Source organism: Uranotaenia lowii, chromosome 2, assembly GCF_029784155.1.
Source record: "Uranotaenia lowii strain MFRU-FL chromosome 2, ASM2978415v1, whole genome shotgun sequence".
Classification (NCBI taxonomy): domain Eukaryota; kingdom Metazoa; phylum Arthropoda; class Insecta; order Diptera; family Culicidae; genus Uranotaenia; species Uranotaenia lowii.
Genome location: NC_073692.1, coordinates 129,012,933 through 129,026,475, shown reverse-complemented (window position 1 = coordinate 129,026,475; position 13,543 = coordinate 129,012,933). Strand labels below are relative to the sequence as shown.

Here is a 13,543-nt window from a genome sequence, read left to right as displayed (position 1 = left end):
CAAGTAGTTTTGAAACAAAATGCTCATTGTAAAAATTAAATTTTAAACTATACTACTTGCCCCACGTAGAGCTAGGTAACCGGCTGTCAGATCCATTGGAAGGCTTCGCACCGTTTGGAATTCTTCTGAGTTGTGATATTGTAGTTTAGAGTGAGGATCGGTATATGGAGCAATCAGGCCAGAAATGTCCGAATATTTTTTGGCCGGCACAAACGATGGAGGCGCATTGATGGACGAATCTAAATGGAAATAAAATTCACATTGATCATATTTGGGGAAAACATGTACCTAGGTTTCGAAAACTAAGTTTATCTTCAAGTTTCAAAATTTATCAAAAATGTAAGTGGTTAAGTACTCACATTTTTGATAAATCAAGTAACTATACTATTAATTAAGTACTCTACTCCGCGACAGTAACTTCTGCAACAAATAAAAGCATTGATCGGTAAGAATATTTCAATCATCACCTCAAACTAATTTTCAATTCTACTATAAGTTCTCGCAATAATTCAGCATGATGTTAGTGATCGAGCTATCAAGCGTTTAAACATTATAAGTAAACGGTAAGGCAAAAGGTCTACTACAATTCACCCACTCAATTCTAATCTCACACCGTTATAGATCGCTCTACTTAATCGCTGATAAGAAATTTTCTACAAAGTTTTGTGACGGTCGATCGCTAACCGTAAGTCTTTTTAAGTTAAAGAAACTTGACTTATATTAACCCATTAACCTTCGTTAATTTTTCATTTATTCCAATACAATAAATCATAGATCGAAACTACATCCCTGTCATGCAACAATGGATTTAAATTGTGCTTTATAATAGGAATTCTCCCATACTATACGAACAAAAATAAAGGAACTAAATGGAAATTCCGTAGCTTGTTACTCACAACAAAATAACAAAATAATTCTGAAAACAGTTTTTTAGGGATGAATTAACGGATGAAAATCCCAGATAAAAAATAAAAAGTCTTCAAGTTCGTTGTCGATTGAAGACTTTGAATCCAAATTTTTCAGTAGTACTCTATATTACTGAATAGATTAGTTCCTTTCAATTGGTTTTTACCTTTTTGTGAAGTCAGCCAATGGATATAAAAACAAGATATTTTTTTTTTTTATAAATCGTTTATTTGAAACGGCTCATACCGAAGGTTTTAAGGAGCCAAAGTCTGTTTTTTTTTGTATTTACAATTCATTGTTAAGAACTAGAATAGATATAGGGAAAATAGTAAAGGATTGTTTAAAGACAGAGGTTGATAGCTTTCAAGAAGAGGTAGATTTCGAACATGTAATCAAGGTCTATCGCAGCTAATACATCTCTTACTGGGGTGTAGGGTGGTTTCCCTCGGGCCCGAAGGGAGTCCAATAAATCCGCTCTGGCGGCTAGATGGACCTCACATGACCAAACGATATGCTCGATGTCGTGGTAACCTTGGCCACAGCCACACAAATTGCTGCCAGCAATATTTAAACGATAGAGTACCGCATCCATGGAATAATGATTGGACATGAGACGGGAGAATATACGAATAAAATCCCGACTCAGGTCCAACCTATTAAACCAGGGTTTGAGGCTTACCTTTGGAATAATCGAGTGGAGCCAGCGGCCCTTCTCATCTTCGTACCATTTGCGCTGCCAGTTGACGAGAGCGTTTCGACGAATCAAAAAATAGAACTCATTGAAGGCAATTTGACGCTGATAAATATCGCCTTCAGTTGCACCCACCTTCGCTAGTGAGTCTGCCTTCTCATTGCCCACTATCGAGCAATGTGAAGGAACCCAGACGAAGGTGATGCTAAAGCAGCGTCTTGATAAAGCACTCAACGTTATCCGTATCTTCTCAAGGAAGTACGGTGAGTGCTTTCCGGGCTTTATTGATCGAATAGCCTCAACTGAGCTGAGACTGTCCGTTACAATGAAATAGTGTTCAACGGTTCGCGTGGCTATGTTATCCAGTGCCCAATGAATGGCTGCTAATTCAGCGATATACACGGAGCATGGAGATTGCAGACTATAAGATGCACAGGATATTTGATTGTACACTCCAAACCCGGTACACTCGTTTATAAGAGATCCATCAGTAAAGTACATTTGTTCAGCATTGACGTGTCCATACTTTGCATAAAAAATCCTTGGAACAACGAAGGGACGGTGTTGTTCAGGGATCCCGCGGATTTCCTGCTGCATGGACAAATCAAACTGGACAGAGGAAATGTCGTAATCAGGGAGAAAAACACGGATGGAAGAATACGATGAAGGATTAACCTGCATAGACATGAATTCATGATATACAGCCCTATATCTTGTTTGAAAATTTTGCTCAAGGAGCTTCTCGAAATTTGCAATCACCAATGGGTTCATGACCTCACACCTGATGAGGAACCGGAGAGATAGTGAATAAAATCGATCTTTCAGTGGAAGTATACCTGCCAAAACTTCGAGACTCATGGTATGCGTTGAGGGCATACAACCCAATGCTATTCGTAGACATCGATATTGAATACGCTCGAGTTTGATGAGGTGCGTTTTAGCAGTTGATTGGAAACAGAAACTGCCATATTCCATCACTGAGAGAATCGTTGTACGGTACAGTTTTATAAGATCTTCTGGATGGGCTCCCCACCAGGTGCCAGTGATTGATCGGAGAAAATTGATTCTTTGTTGGCATTTTCCTTTCAGATACTCAATATGGGCTCTCCAGGTACACTTGGAATCAAACCAAACCCCAAGATACTTAAAACACCTCGATTGAGTGATCGTTCTGCCTAGGAGATGAAGCTTAGGTTGAGCAGGTCTACGCTTCTTAGAGAAAACAACCATCTCCGTTTTCTGTGGAGAAAACTCAATCCCAAGTCCCAAAGCCCAGGTTGACAATCTGTCTAAAGTATCTTGTAAAGGTCTGTGCAGATGAGACTCAGTAGATCCTGTGACAGACACCACGCCATCATCTGCAAGTTGTCTTAGAGTGCAGCCTTCAGAGAGACAACTGTCGATGTCGCTCACGTAAAAGTTGTACAAAAGTGGACTCAAACATGAACCCTGTGGGAGGCCCATGTAAGAGGTTCTTCTAATTGCAATATCTCCGTGAGCAAAGTTCAGATGTTTCTCACAAAGCAAGCTGTATAAGATGTTGTTCAATAGTGGAGGCAGACCTCGGGAGTGCAATTTGTCTGACAAAACCTCTATTGAGACAGCATCAAAAGCTCCCTTTATGTCTAGAAACACTGAAGCCATTTGCTCACGTTTCGCATACGCCATTTGTATCTCTGAAGACAGCAAAGCAAGACAATCGTTTGTCCCTTTGCCCCTTCGAAACCCAAATTGAGTATCTGAAAGGAGGCCATTTGTTTCCATCCACTTATCCAATCGGAACAAAATCATTTTCTCCATCAATTTCCGTATACAAGACAACATCGCTATTGGACGGTACGAATTGGGATCAGAAGCTGGTTTTCCGGGCTTTTGGATAGCAATGACTCTTACTTGTCTCCAATCTTGGGGAACAATGTTGTGCTCCAAGAATTGATTAAATAAATTTAACAAGCGAAATTTGGCGGCATCCGGAAGGTTTTTCAACAAGTTAAATTTTATTTTATCAATTCCCGGAGCTGAATTGTTGCAAGATAGGAGAGCAAGTGAGAATTCGACCATTGAAAAGCTGGAATCTAGATCACACCTATCTGGAGGCACATTCCGGATTATTTTTTGCACAGGTGTAGAATCTGGACAGACTTTCCGTGCGAAGTTAAATATCCATCTATGTGAATATTCTTCACTTTCATTTGTAGATGATCGGTTACGCATGCTTCGTGCCACTCTCCACAAGGTACTCAAGGATGTTTCCCGTGATAAACCACCCACAAAATTCCTCCAATACGCCTTTTTCTTCCCCTTGATCAAGTTTTTGAACTGATTTTCAAGGGAAACATATGTTTCAAAAAGGACGAGAGTTCCATGTTTTCGAAAATCTTTGAATGCTTTCGATTTGTCTTTATAAAGCTTGGAACACTGCTGGTCCCACCAAGGATTAGGGGGCCTTCTAGGAACAGATGAATCTGGGATGGGTTTCGTTTGAGCACAAAGTGCACTTTCATATATCAAACGTGAAAGAAAGTGGTACTCCTCCAACGGAGATAGAACATGCATAGAATCGATGGCTGTTATTATTTCGTCCGAGTACTTTTTCCAGTCGATGTGTCTTGTAAGGTCATATGTCATATTTATTGTGTTTGAAGAACTGACCCCATTAGTGATTGTAATTTCGATAGGCAAGTGATCACTACCATTAGGATCATGGACCACCTTCCACTGGCAATCAAATGATAGGGAATTTGAGCAGAGTGAGAGGTCAATTGCGCTTTGTCTTGCAGGAGGTTTAGGTACCCGTGTTTTTTCACCCGTGTTCAAAATTGTTAAATTGAAACTGTCACAAATGTCATAGATAAGAGTTGAACGACTATCGTCAATTTGTTCTCCCCAGACAGTTCCATGCGAATTGAAGTCCCCCAGGATCAACCTTGGCTCGGGGAGCACTGAGCACAGGTCCTCCAGGTGACTTCGATCCACTGCAACTCTATGAGGCCAGTACAAACTGACAACACATAAGTCCTTACTTCTTATAGTTGTATGACAAGCAACAGCTTCAATTCCGCCCGATAAAGGAAGGTGAATTCTATAAAAAGAGTGGCACTTATTGATCCCCAAAAGTACCCCTCCATAAGAATCGTCACGATCCAGGCGGATAATATTAAAATTGTGGAATGAGATGTTAGATTGAGAAGATAACCACACTTCTCGTTTAACAGTGGCAAAGAGCGGACGTGAAAGCGGCTACCATAGTCAGCGTCATAATAAAAGGGAAACGGATAAGTCAAATTTAATAGTTTAAGAGTGTTAAAAGCGATGATACAAAAGAGTTTAATCAATCGGAAAACAGTGAAAGTTCGATAAAAAAGGAAAATCAAGAGGAAAAGAAATTACCAGAGAAAAATTAAAATTGAATCCAAATTAGCGTTTAAGTTTGAAGAGTAAAAAACAAAATGGCGTCACAATCGTTTGACCCTCGAAATCTTCCACCAGATAAAGGTAAGGTAAGTGATTACCAAGACGACATATTGGACTCGGAACCGTTTCTAGGTTTCGCAGACATAAACTTCAACGAAAAACGAAAACGATCAGAGGATCTATTCGAAGCGGAACACCAAGAACAGAAAAAAACCAAGCCAAGAACAACGTCAAGCTCAAGCGATAGTACGGCATCACCCACATCTACAGACACACACACACTAATAACAACACATCACAAACCACACAAACATCAAACATGATACAGGAAACTTCAGTTCAACACAATCTCAAAACTAATAATGTAAAAATCATCGAATCGACATACCAACATATTATAAATAAAACATCGAACGTAATATTCATCGAATCCATCGAAAAGAAAGAAGGAGCAAAGAACCTAGAGCCAATGGAAATAGGGAAATTTCTGTTCCAAGCGAAACTTGATCAGTTCAATGAAATCAAAAGAGCAGGACAATTCCGTTACAAGCTAATTTATAGAACACCAAAACAAACTGAAAAAATCCTTAACGCAACAGAATTCTTAAAATCAAACAATATTAAGGCATACGTTCCGAAAATGATGTTGGAAACAATAGGAGTGGTGAGGAACATACCAACTTCAATATCTCCGGACGAAATTTTGGAGCACACAATATCAGATAAGAAAATAATAAGAGTAGAAAGAATGAGAACAAAAAACAAATTTTCCAAAAAACAAGAACTTATCGACACAAAAACAGTAAAAATTACTTTTGAGGGTATGGAGTTGCCAAGGACCGTACAAATCTACGGAGTTTACGCGCATCCCGAGGTATACATCTATCCTGTCAGAATTTGCAACAGGTGTTGGAGATTAGGGCACAAAACTGAGGCTTGTAAAAGCAACGAAATTTGTAAAAACTGTGGGAAACAAATCGATGACACTCATAAAACATGCGATCCAACCACCTTACCTACCTGCAGAAACTGTAAAGGTAACCATTTGCCGACTGAAAAAACATGTCCCGAAAGAATACGAAAAGAACACATAAATATCGCAATGACAATAAACAAAATAGCATACAATGAGGCAGAACAGCTCTACCCTAAAACAAAAAATTACTACGCGATGCTCGAATCTACCGACGCATTCCCATCCTTGGAACGTCCAAGTAGTTCGCAGCAAAATTTCAGATATGTTAATGCACCTAGAAAAATCACAAATTACAGCAAAATAATTGAGAATCTAAAACCTAAAAAGAACACATACACGAACACAAAAAACTTTTACGCAACACCCGGTAGAACACTAGAGAAAACTAAAACTATTACCAGTAATCCATATAGAACTACAGAAAAGGAAAAACTACAAGCAGAAATAAACAAAATCTTTGAAGCACAATTAGATAACATAATAACAAAAACTACAAATGAAAACACGAATCTTATTGATAAAAATCTTCTACTCACAGAAATTCAAAAAACAATAGAACACATTCTCAAAGACCATAACAATCTAAATAAAGATACAGAAAAAGAAGAAAATATCACAATTCCCCTCTCAATAAAATGAATATTGAGACAGCAAAAACAAATTTAAGTTAAGAAGCCGAATTATTTAACGGATTTGAAATGGCTAATTTTAATTACAATTTAAATATAGCACAACTTAATATAAGGAGTCTAAGACCCCTCCATAAACGAGAAACATTGAAAACATACTTAAAAACAAAAGAAATTCACGTCTTCTTACTTCAAGAAACTTGGCTCAAGCCTTCTGAAAATTTTAAATTTTTAAATTACAATTTTGTGAACAACTGTAGGACAGACGGCTACGGCGGTACTGGAATACTCATCCACCCAACTCTTATTTACGAAAAACTGACAATTCCTCAAGTAGACTTAGAACTGACAGCTATTAAGATTAAAAATCTCAAACATCAAATAATATTTATCTCACTCTACATCCCACCAGATGAAATCCTAAATGATATAAGAACTCCACTAAAAAATTTATTCGAATTCATTTCTAACAGTTCAACTAATGTGATTTTGGCGGGCGACTTCAATGGTCACCACCCCTTATGGGACAACAATGCACCCAGAGCGGATGCAAGAGGAGAATTCATTAGCGAATTGCTAGATGATTACGATATAGTTCTACTAAACAATGGCGAAGCCACAAGATGGCCGGAAATTAATAAAAATGAGTCAGCGCTAGATCTCACCTTAGCAACAACCACAATTGCTTGCAATATATCATGGAAAATTAGTGAAGAGGACTTAGGCTCTGATCATAAATTGATCGAGTACCAATTAGAAAACTCCAACCGATATTGCTCAAATGTTTCTAAACAAATAACAAGCAAAAACAAAGCAATTGAGTTCCTTAATCAAATAGACCCAACCTCATTAGAAACACCAGAACAGATGACTATTAAAATAGAAGAAGCAATCAAAAAGGCAACCTATACTATACATACGGACAGTAGGAAAAAAATAAAGCCATACTGGAATGAAAAAATTAAAAATCTTTACGAAGAGAAAAACAGAAAACATATTATTTTTAGGAAAAACCTTACGTTAAGAAATAAACAAGAATACAAAAAAGCAGAGAGAGAATTTAATAAAACACTTAAGGAAGAGGTCTATAAATACAGAAATAGTATGTTGGAAGATATAAATGATAATACTAATATTAACCAAATGTGGAAAATAATAAAAGCCATTGGAGGAAACTTTCAAAATAAAGATAACTCAGAGCTGATGGCAAATGAGGATCTAGCTAAGAAGTTTATTGAAAATAACTTTAAGAGAGAAATAACTCCGATAAAATTCGAATCTTCGAATTTCGAAGTACAAGAAGAAAAATACATGAAAAATTTGAGTATCGAAGGTATGCTAAATAAATTGAAAAGGAAAAAAGATAAATCGGCGGCAGGAAGCGATAAATTTTCATACTTCATGCTAAAAAATTTAAACTTGAATCTACAAACAAAAATTCTTGAAATGATTAATAAAGTTTGGAAAAATGGAAAGATTCCACAAGAATGGCTAGAAATAAAAATAATACCGATCTTGAAACCTAATAAGGATAAAATGCTAGACACTTCCTACAGACCTATATCTTTAATAAATATAAATCTAAAAATAATCAATGCGGAAATTAAACAACGCCTAAATGAATTTATCGATAAAAACAATATCCTACCACCACTATCATATGGCTTTAAAGAAAAATCTTCGGCCATTGATTGCGTCAATCATCTGGTATCGACAATTTCGGAAGCCAGAAGAAATAAAACATACGTAGCATCAATTTTTATGGACTTAAGCAAAGCATTTGATTCGGTAGATATTAAAATACTGTTAGAAAACTTAGATTCGCTTAAAATCCCACCAAATATTTTAATTTGGTTACATTCATACCTAACTCAAAGGAAAGTTGTATTGGAAACAAATTATGGAAAAATATCAAAATTGACGGACAAAGGTCTCCCTCAAGGCTGTCCGTTGTCTCCGATCCTTTTCAACCTTTACACAGCTAAATTACACAAAATTACAACGGAAAAAGTAATTCTTAAACAATTTGCAGATGACTTTACTATAACAGTTATCGGAAACTCACTCGAAGAAGTAAATAGAACAGCAAACATTGCCTTGAACATATTTGCACAGGAGCTGAATAAATTAAAAATTACAATTAACCCAGCAAAATCAGCAGCTATACTTTTTTTCTCTAGAATAACTGATCAACTAGATATCAACATTAACGATCAAACGGTTAAACAAACAGAAAAACACAAATACCTAGGTTATATGATTGATAACAAGCTGACAAACAAACCACACATAACTTACTTAGAGACTAAAGTAAGAAAACGCTTAAACATAATTAAAATGATAGCCAAAAAGTCGAATGGTGCACACCCCAAAACTACCCTTAAGGTGAATAAAGCGATCATAAGATCGCAGTTGGATTACGGTATCACCATCTATGGAAGTGCAGCAAAAACTAACATTAAAAAACTAAGCACAATCTACAATTCCTCAATAAGAACTAGTCTTAGACTCCTCAAATCAACGCCTATAAACGTACTCTACTCAGAAGCTGGCGAAATGCCCCTTAACTGTAGAGCAGACTATCTTGCAAAAAAGCAAATGCTAAAGGACTTTTATTATTATTTATTTATTTGGAGTCTTTGACTACTGTCATACAGACTTAATATTAAAACTAACTTATGAATAAGATTACAAAACTATTAAAAATTAGTTAAAAACTAGTTTACATCACGGATTGCACTTTTAAACGTAGATTTAGATATATGAAAGTCAAATAAGTGCGAGACAACATTAAAAGCTTGACAACATCGGTATAAGGGGTGATTTTGTCCAAATACTGTTCTGCTTCTTGGCAACCAAAAAATCAACTGACTGCGTAGTTGTCGAGCTGGGGCGTAGAGGTTTAAACTCTGGAGCAGTTGAGGACAGTCAACAGCGTTGGTCAAAATATCGTAGATGAACATTCGTTGAAGATAGTTTCTTCTTTGACTCAAAGGCGTCATTGATAGTAGGCCACACCTCTCAGAGTAAGGAGGTAGCCGTACGGGATCTTGCCAGGGCAGACGGCGTAATGCGTACCGCAGAAATTTTTTCTGGATTCTTTCAATCCTGTCGCTGTGAACGGAGTGGTAGGGTGCCCAAACAGGAACAGCATATTCTAAGACGCTGCGTACTAACGAGCAGAATAAAGTTTTCAATGCATACGGGACTTCAAAACTTGACGTATTCCGACGAAGAAAACCGAGCAAAGCGAAACCTTTGGCTGTAGTCGTCGCGACATGCTGGGCAAAAGTGAGCTTTTGATCAAAAGTAACCCCAAGATCTTTTATGGAGGTTACCCTTTCGAGTGAGCTTCCGCTCAAAGTGTAGTCGTAAACGATTGAGGCTCTACTCCTGAAGAAGCTTATGCACTTACACTTACCGCCATTAACTTCCATTCCATGTATATTGCACCACGCCAGTAATCTGTCGATGTCATCTTGAAGCGCAGCGCAATCCACTATTGAATCTATGATTCGATAGATTTTCAAATCATCAGCAAACAGTAGTTTCGGTGATTGAAGGCATGTTGCTAAATCGTTTATAAACAGCACGAAGATAAGCGGTCCTAAGTGGCTGCCCTGCGGTACACCTGATGGCATGTTGAACACAATAGAGTGAGTACCACGAATGTTGATAAAACCTCGACGATTATGCAGGTACGACGACAACCATTTGGTAACCCATACAGGAAAGCCGTAGCGAGTAAGTTTTTCTATGACGATTCTGTGTGGAACTTTATCGAAGGCCTTCGCGAAGTCAATGTATATAGAGTCCACTTGCAGTTTCTTATATGTGGCTGTATGCAATTCGCTGGCATAGCACATTAAATTTGTCAACGTTGACCTTTTCTTGACAAAGCCGTGCTGGACCTCCGTGAGTAACGGGACAGCTGCAGTATACAATCTTTCGTACATCAGGACTTCAAATACTTTGGAGAAACAGCAAAGAATGGATATTGGTCGATAATTTTCCACACGATGAGCGTTTCCAGACTTATGAATTGGAGCAATAGCGGACATTTTCCAAAGAGCAGGAAAGACACCTTCCGATATCGATAGATTGAAAATCATGCTAAGTGGCGTGGCAAGTGATACAGCAATTCTCGAGACCAACGACGTTGGGATCCCATCAGGCCCCGAACCTTTCGAAGAATCCATGGATACCAATACTTTTAGAACCTCCTGGTCTGAAAATACGGGCTGCGGGAGACTAATGTCACGATTTTGCAGTGTTCCAAAGTAATCATTAGTGCAGTCCGGAGAGAGTGAGCTGTACACGCTACTGAAAAATTCGGCAAACAAACCAGCAGAATCCTTAATGCTTTCCGATGTCCGTTCTTGAAACGTTACAGATGAAGGAATAGAATTTCCAAGTCGACGACTATTGATATATTTCCAGAAATAAGAAGGATCTTGTTTAACGTTACGTTCGATGTTCAAAATATACTGATCAAATGCTGCGTTACGAATTGCCGAATATTCAGTCTCTAGTCTAGAGAGGGATAATTTGTTCTCATCAGTCTTGTCTCGAAAGTATCGTTTGCGGGCTTTACGAACAACGTTACGTTTTCTCCGTATTACGTATTACGACAAACCAATAACCCAAATCACTAACAAATTTATAGAGTTACATTCATTACCTAAACACTACACCTTTCTTGAGAAAACAGTATTTGAAAACAGTTACATGCTCGCATTAACATCAAAACCCGACACTAAAACTCAGAGTAATAAAACCCTAGATAAAAATAAAATCCACCTTACAATTCCGAACTTGGATCGAGGAGCAATGAACCATAATACTACTAGAATAATTATAAATAGTTTAATTAAGGATAAATACAATGGATATGTCCAAGTCTATACAGATGGATCGAAATCCATTAACGGGACAGGAGCAGGAATTTGGATAGACGATCCAAATGAAAAAATAGCATTTAAACTGAATAAAGAATTGTCGATTATGAACGTGGAGCTCATGGCAATTAACTTAGCATTGGACATCATCGAAACTAAAAGTCATGCTCGATTTGTTATCTGCACAGATTCCAAAGCAGGATTAGAAAGCCTAAAAAATCAAAAAGAAAAAAATAACTTCATCATTTCAGAAATAATAAATAAACTCAAAGAAAGTAACAAAAACATTCATCTACAATGGATTCCCGGACACGTAGGGATCACGGGCAATGAAATAGCAGATCAACTTGCTAAAGAAGGATGTCTCAGTGGGAATAAATTTTATTCAACAATCCCGTTAAACGATGGCTTCAATTTAGCAAAAGTCGAAACATACGAAGATTGGAAAACAATATACAAAACAGAATCAGAATTTAAAGGCAAGAAATATTACCAATTACATCCACAACCCTACACACATCTCTGGTGTAAAAACTGGAATTTAGAAACACATGAAATTATTACTATAGGACGACTTAGAACAAATCACACATTAACAAAAGACAGATTATTTCGGTGGAAGATGATAGGGGATGATAATTGTGACCAATGTGGAATCAAAGAAGATATCAACCACTTATTGTTCTTCTGCAGTAAATTTCCGAATAGAACACAATTTAAATCACTAAATGAAAACAACAACATAGATGAAATCCTTGAGAACGCTAATATTAACAGCTTCAAAGAAATAGCCAAATTTGTAAAAATAAACAACATTAACTTTTAGAAAACTAAACAGAAAAGTATACTCTTGATTAACCTTAACCAGAATATTCACAAAGTAAATAAATAAACCACCCTCAACCTCATCAATTCCAAACACTTTTAAACTTTTGTACGCGTAAAGAGGCATCATGTCGCCCAAAACTACCCTATAAAATTGACAAGACTTGGCAGTTTAGCTGGATGTCAGCTCGCCATGAGAAGAAGAAGAAGAAGAAGAGAAGATAACCAAGTTTCGTACAATGCAAAAATATCACAGTTCGTTTTATGAAGTAAATGGTTGACCACATCCAGTTTAGGAATGAGACTACGACAGTTCCACTGTATAACAGTGATATCTCCGACCTCTCGGCGTGAATTAGCCATCGAGAGAGATAAACACTGAAAGAAGGGGCCAAGTTTGCATCAATTGCTCAAAAAATGTCTTCACAATAGGAAGGATTGCTGTAATAATGCTTCTAATGGAGTCCGATGCATCAAAAAACGAAAGCAGTCCATTCACAATATCGGACAGCTTGAAAAGTCCCATTTGGACAGTCACCGCAGAAGAGCTAGTGTTAGGTGTTGGGTGTTTTGATGTTCCTGCGACTGCAGGATCATTGGAAGATGTAGTTTTCCCGCGAAAAAAAAAAAAAAAACAAGATATCTTGGATAAAAATCAACTTATTCATATTCGGAATCAGCTACCTCAAATAAATGAATATCATATTTATAATTCTTGGCGAAATCGAGCCCCTTTAGAGTGAATCTTTTATCAACTTTGGCAGTTTGTCTAATGTAGTTTAAAATTACTCGTTAGCGTTGTATATTTAGAAACATTAATTTTTGTGAATCATTCTAGTCATTTCAAATCTGAAAAATGTTACTTACATGTGACATCAGTGTCCTTCCACGGAAGCGTCCTCTCTACGGCCACGATCTGCTTCAAGGATTTCCAGACACGTTTCTTGTTTCCGGCAATCGGATTGGTTTGGGCGAAGGTAATTCTTTTGAAAATTGGCATCGAATTTTCCTCCATTCTGCAGACTAGAAACTAGCACGGTTTCGAAAATTTTTGCACTTGCACCGGTTGTTGGTAAACAAAACTTTAATGCATGCATGTAAACAAAACTTTAATGCATGCATGCATGTGTGCACACTCACATTGTTTTATCAATTTTTGATTAAATTTTACTCATTGAGCGGAGCTTTCATATATGGGAGCTTT

The 13,543-nt window shown here is 37.3% G+C and overlaps 1 protein-coding gene across 1 annotated transcript; it reads right to left on the bottom strand.

Moving 5' to 3' along the window:
• Nucleotides 1–26: 26 nt before the first annotated feature.
• Nucleotides 27–13,406, bottom strand: LOC129748916 (INO80 complex subunit C-like). The gene is made up of 2 exons (XM_055743718.1): nt 13,207–13,406; nt 27–239 (listed from the first exon to the last, which is right to left on the bottom strand). Exons 1-2 carry the CDS (start codon nt 13,352–13,354, stop codon nt 43–45), a joined length of 345 nt encoding a protein of 114 aa, XP_055599693.1. The 5' UTR covers nt 13,355–13,406; the 3' UTR covers nt 27–42.
• Between the last annotated feature and the right edge of the window lie 137 nt (nt 13,407–13,543).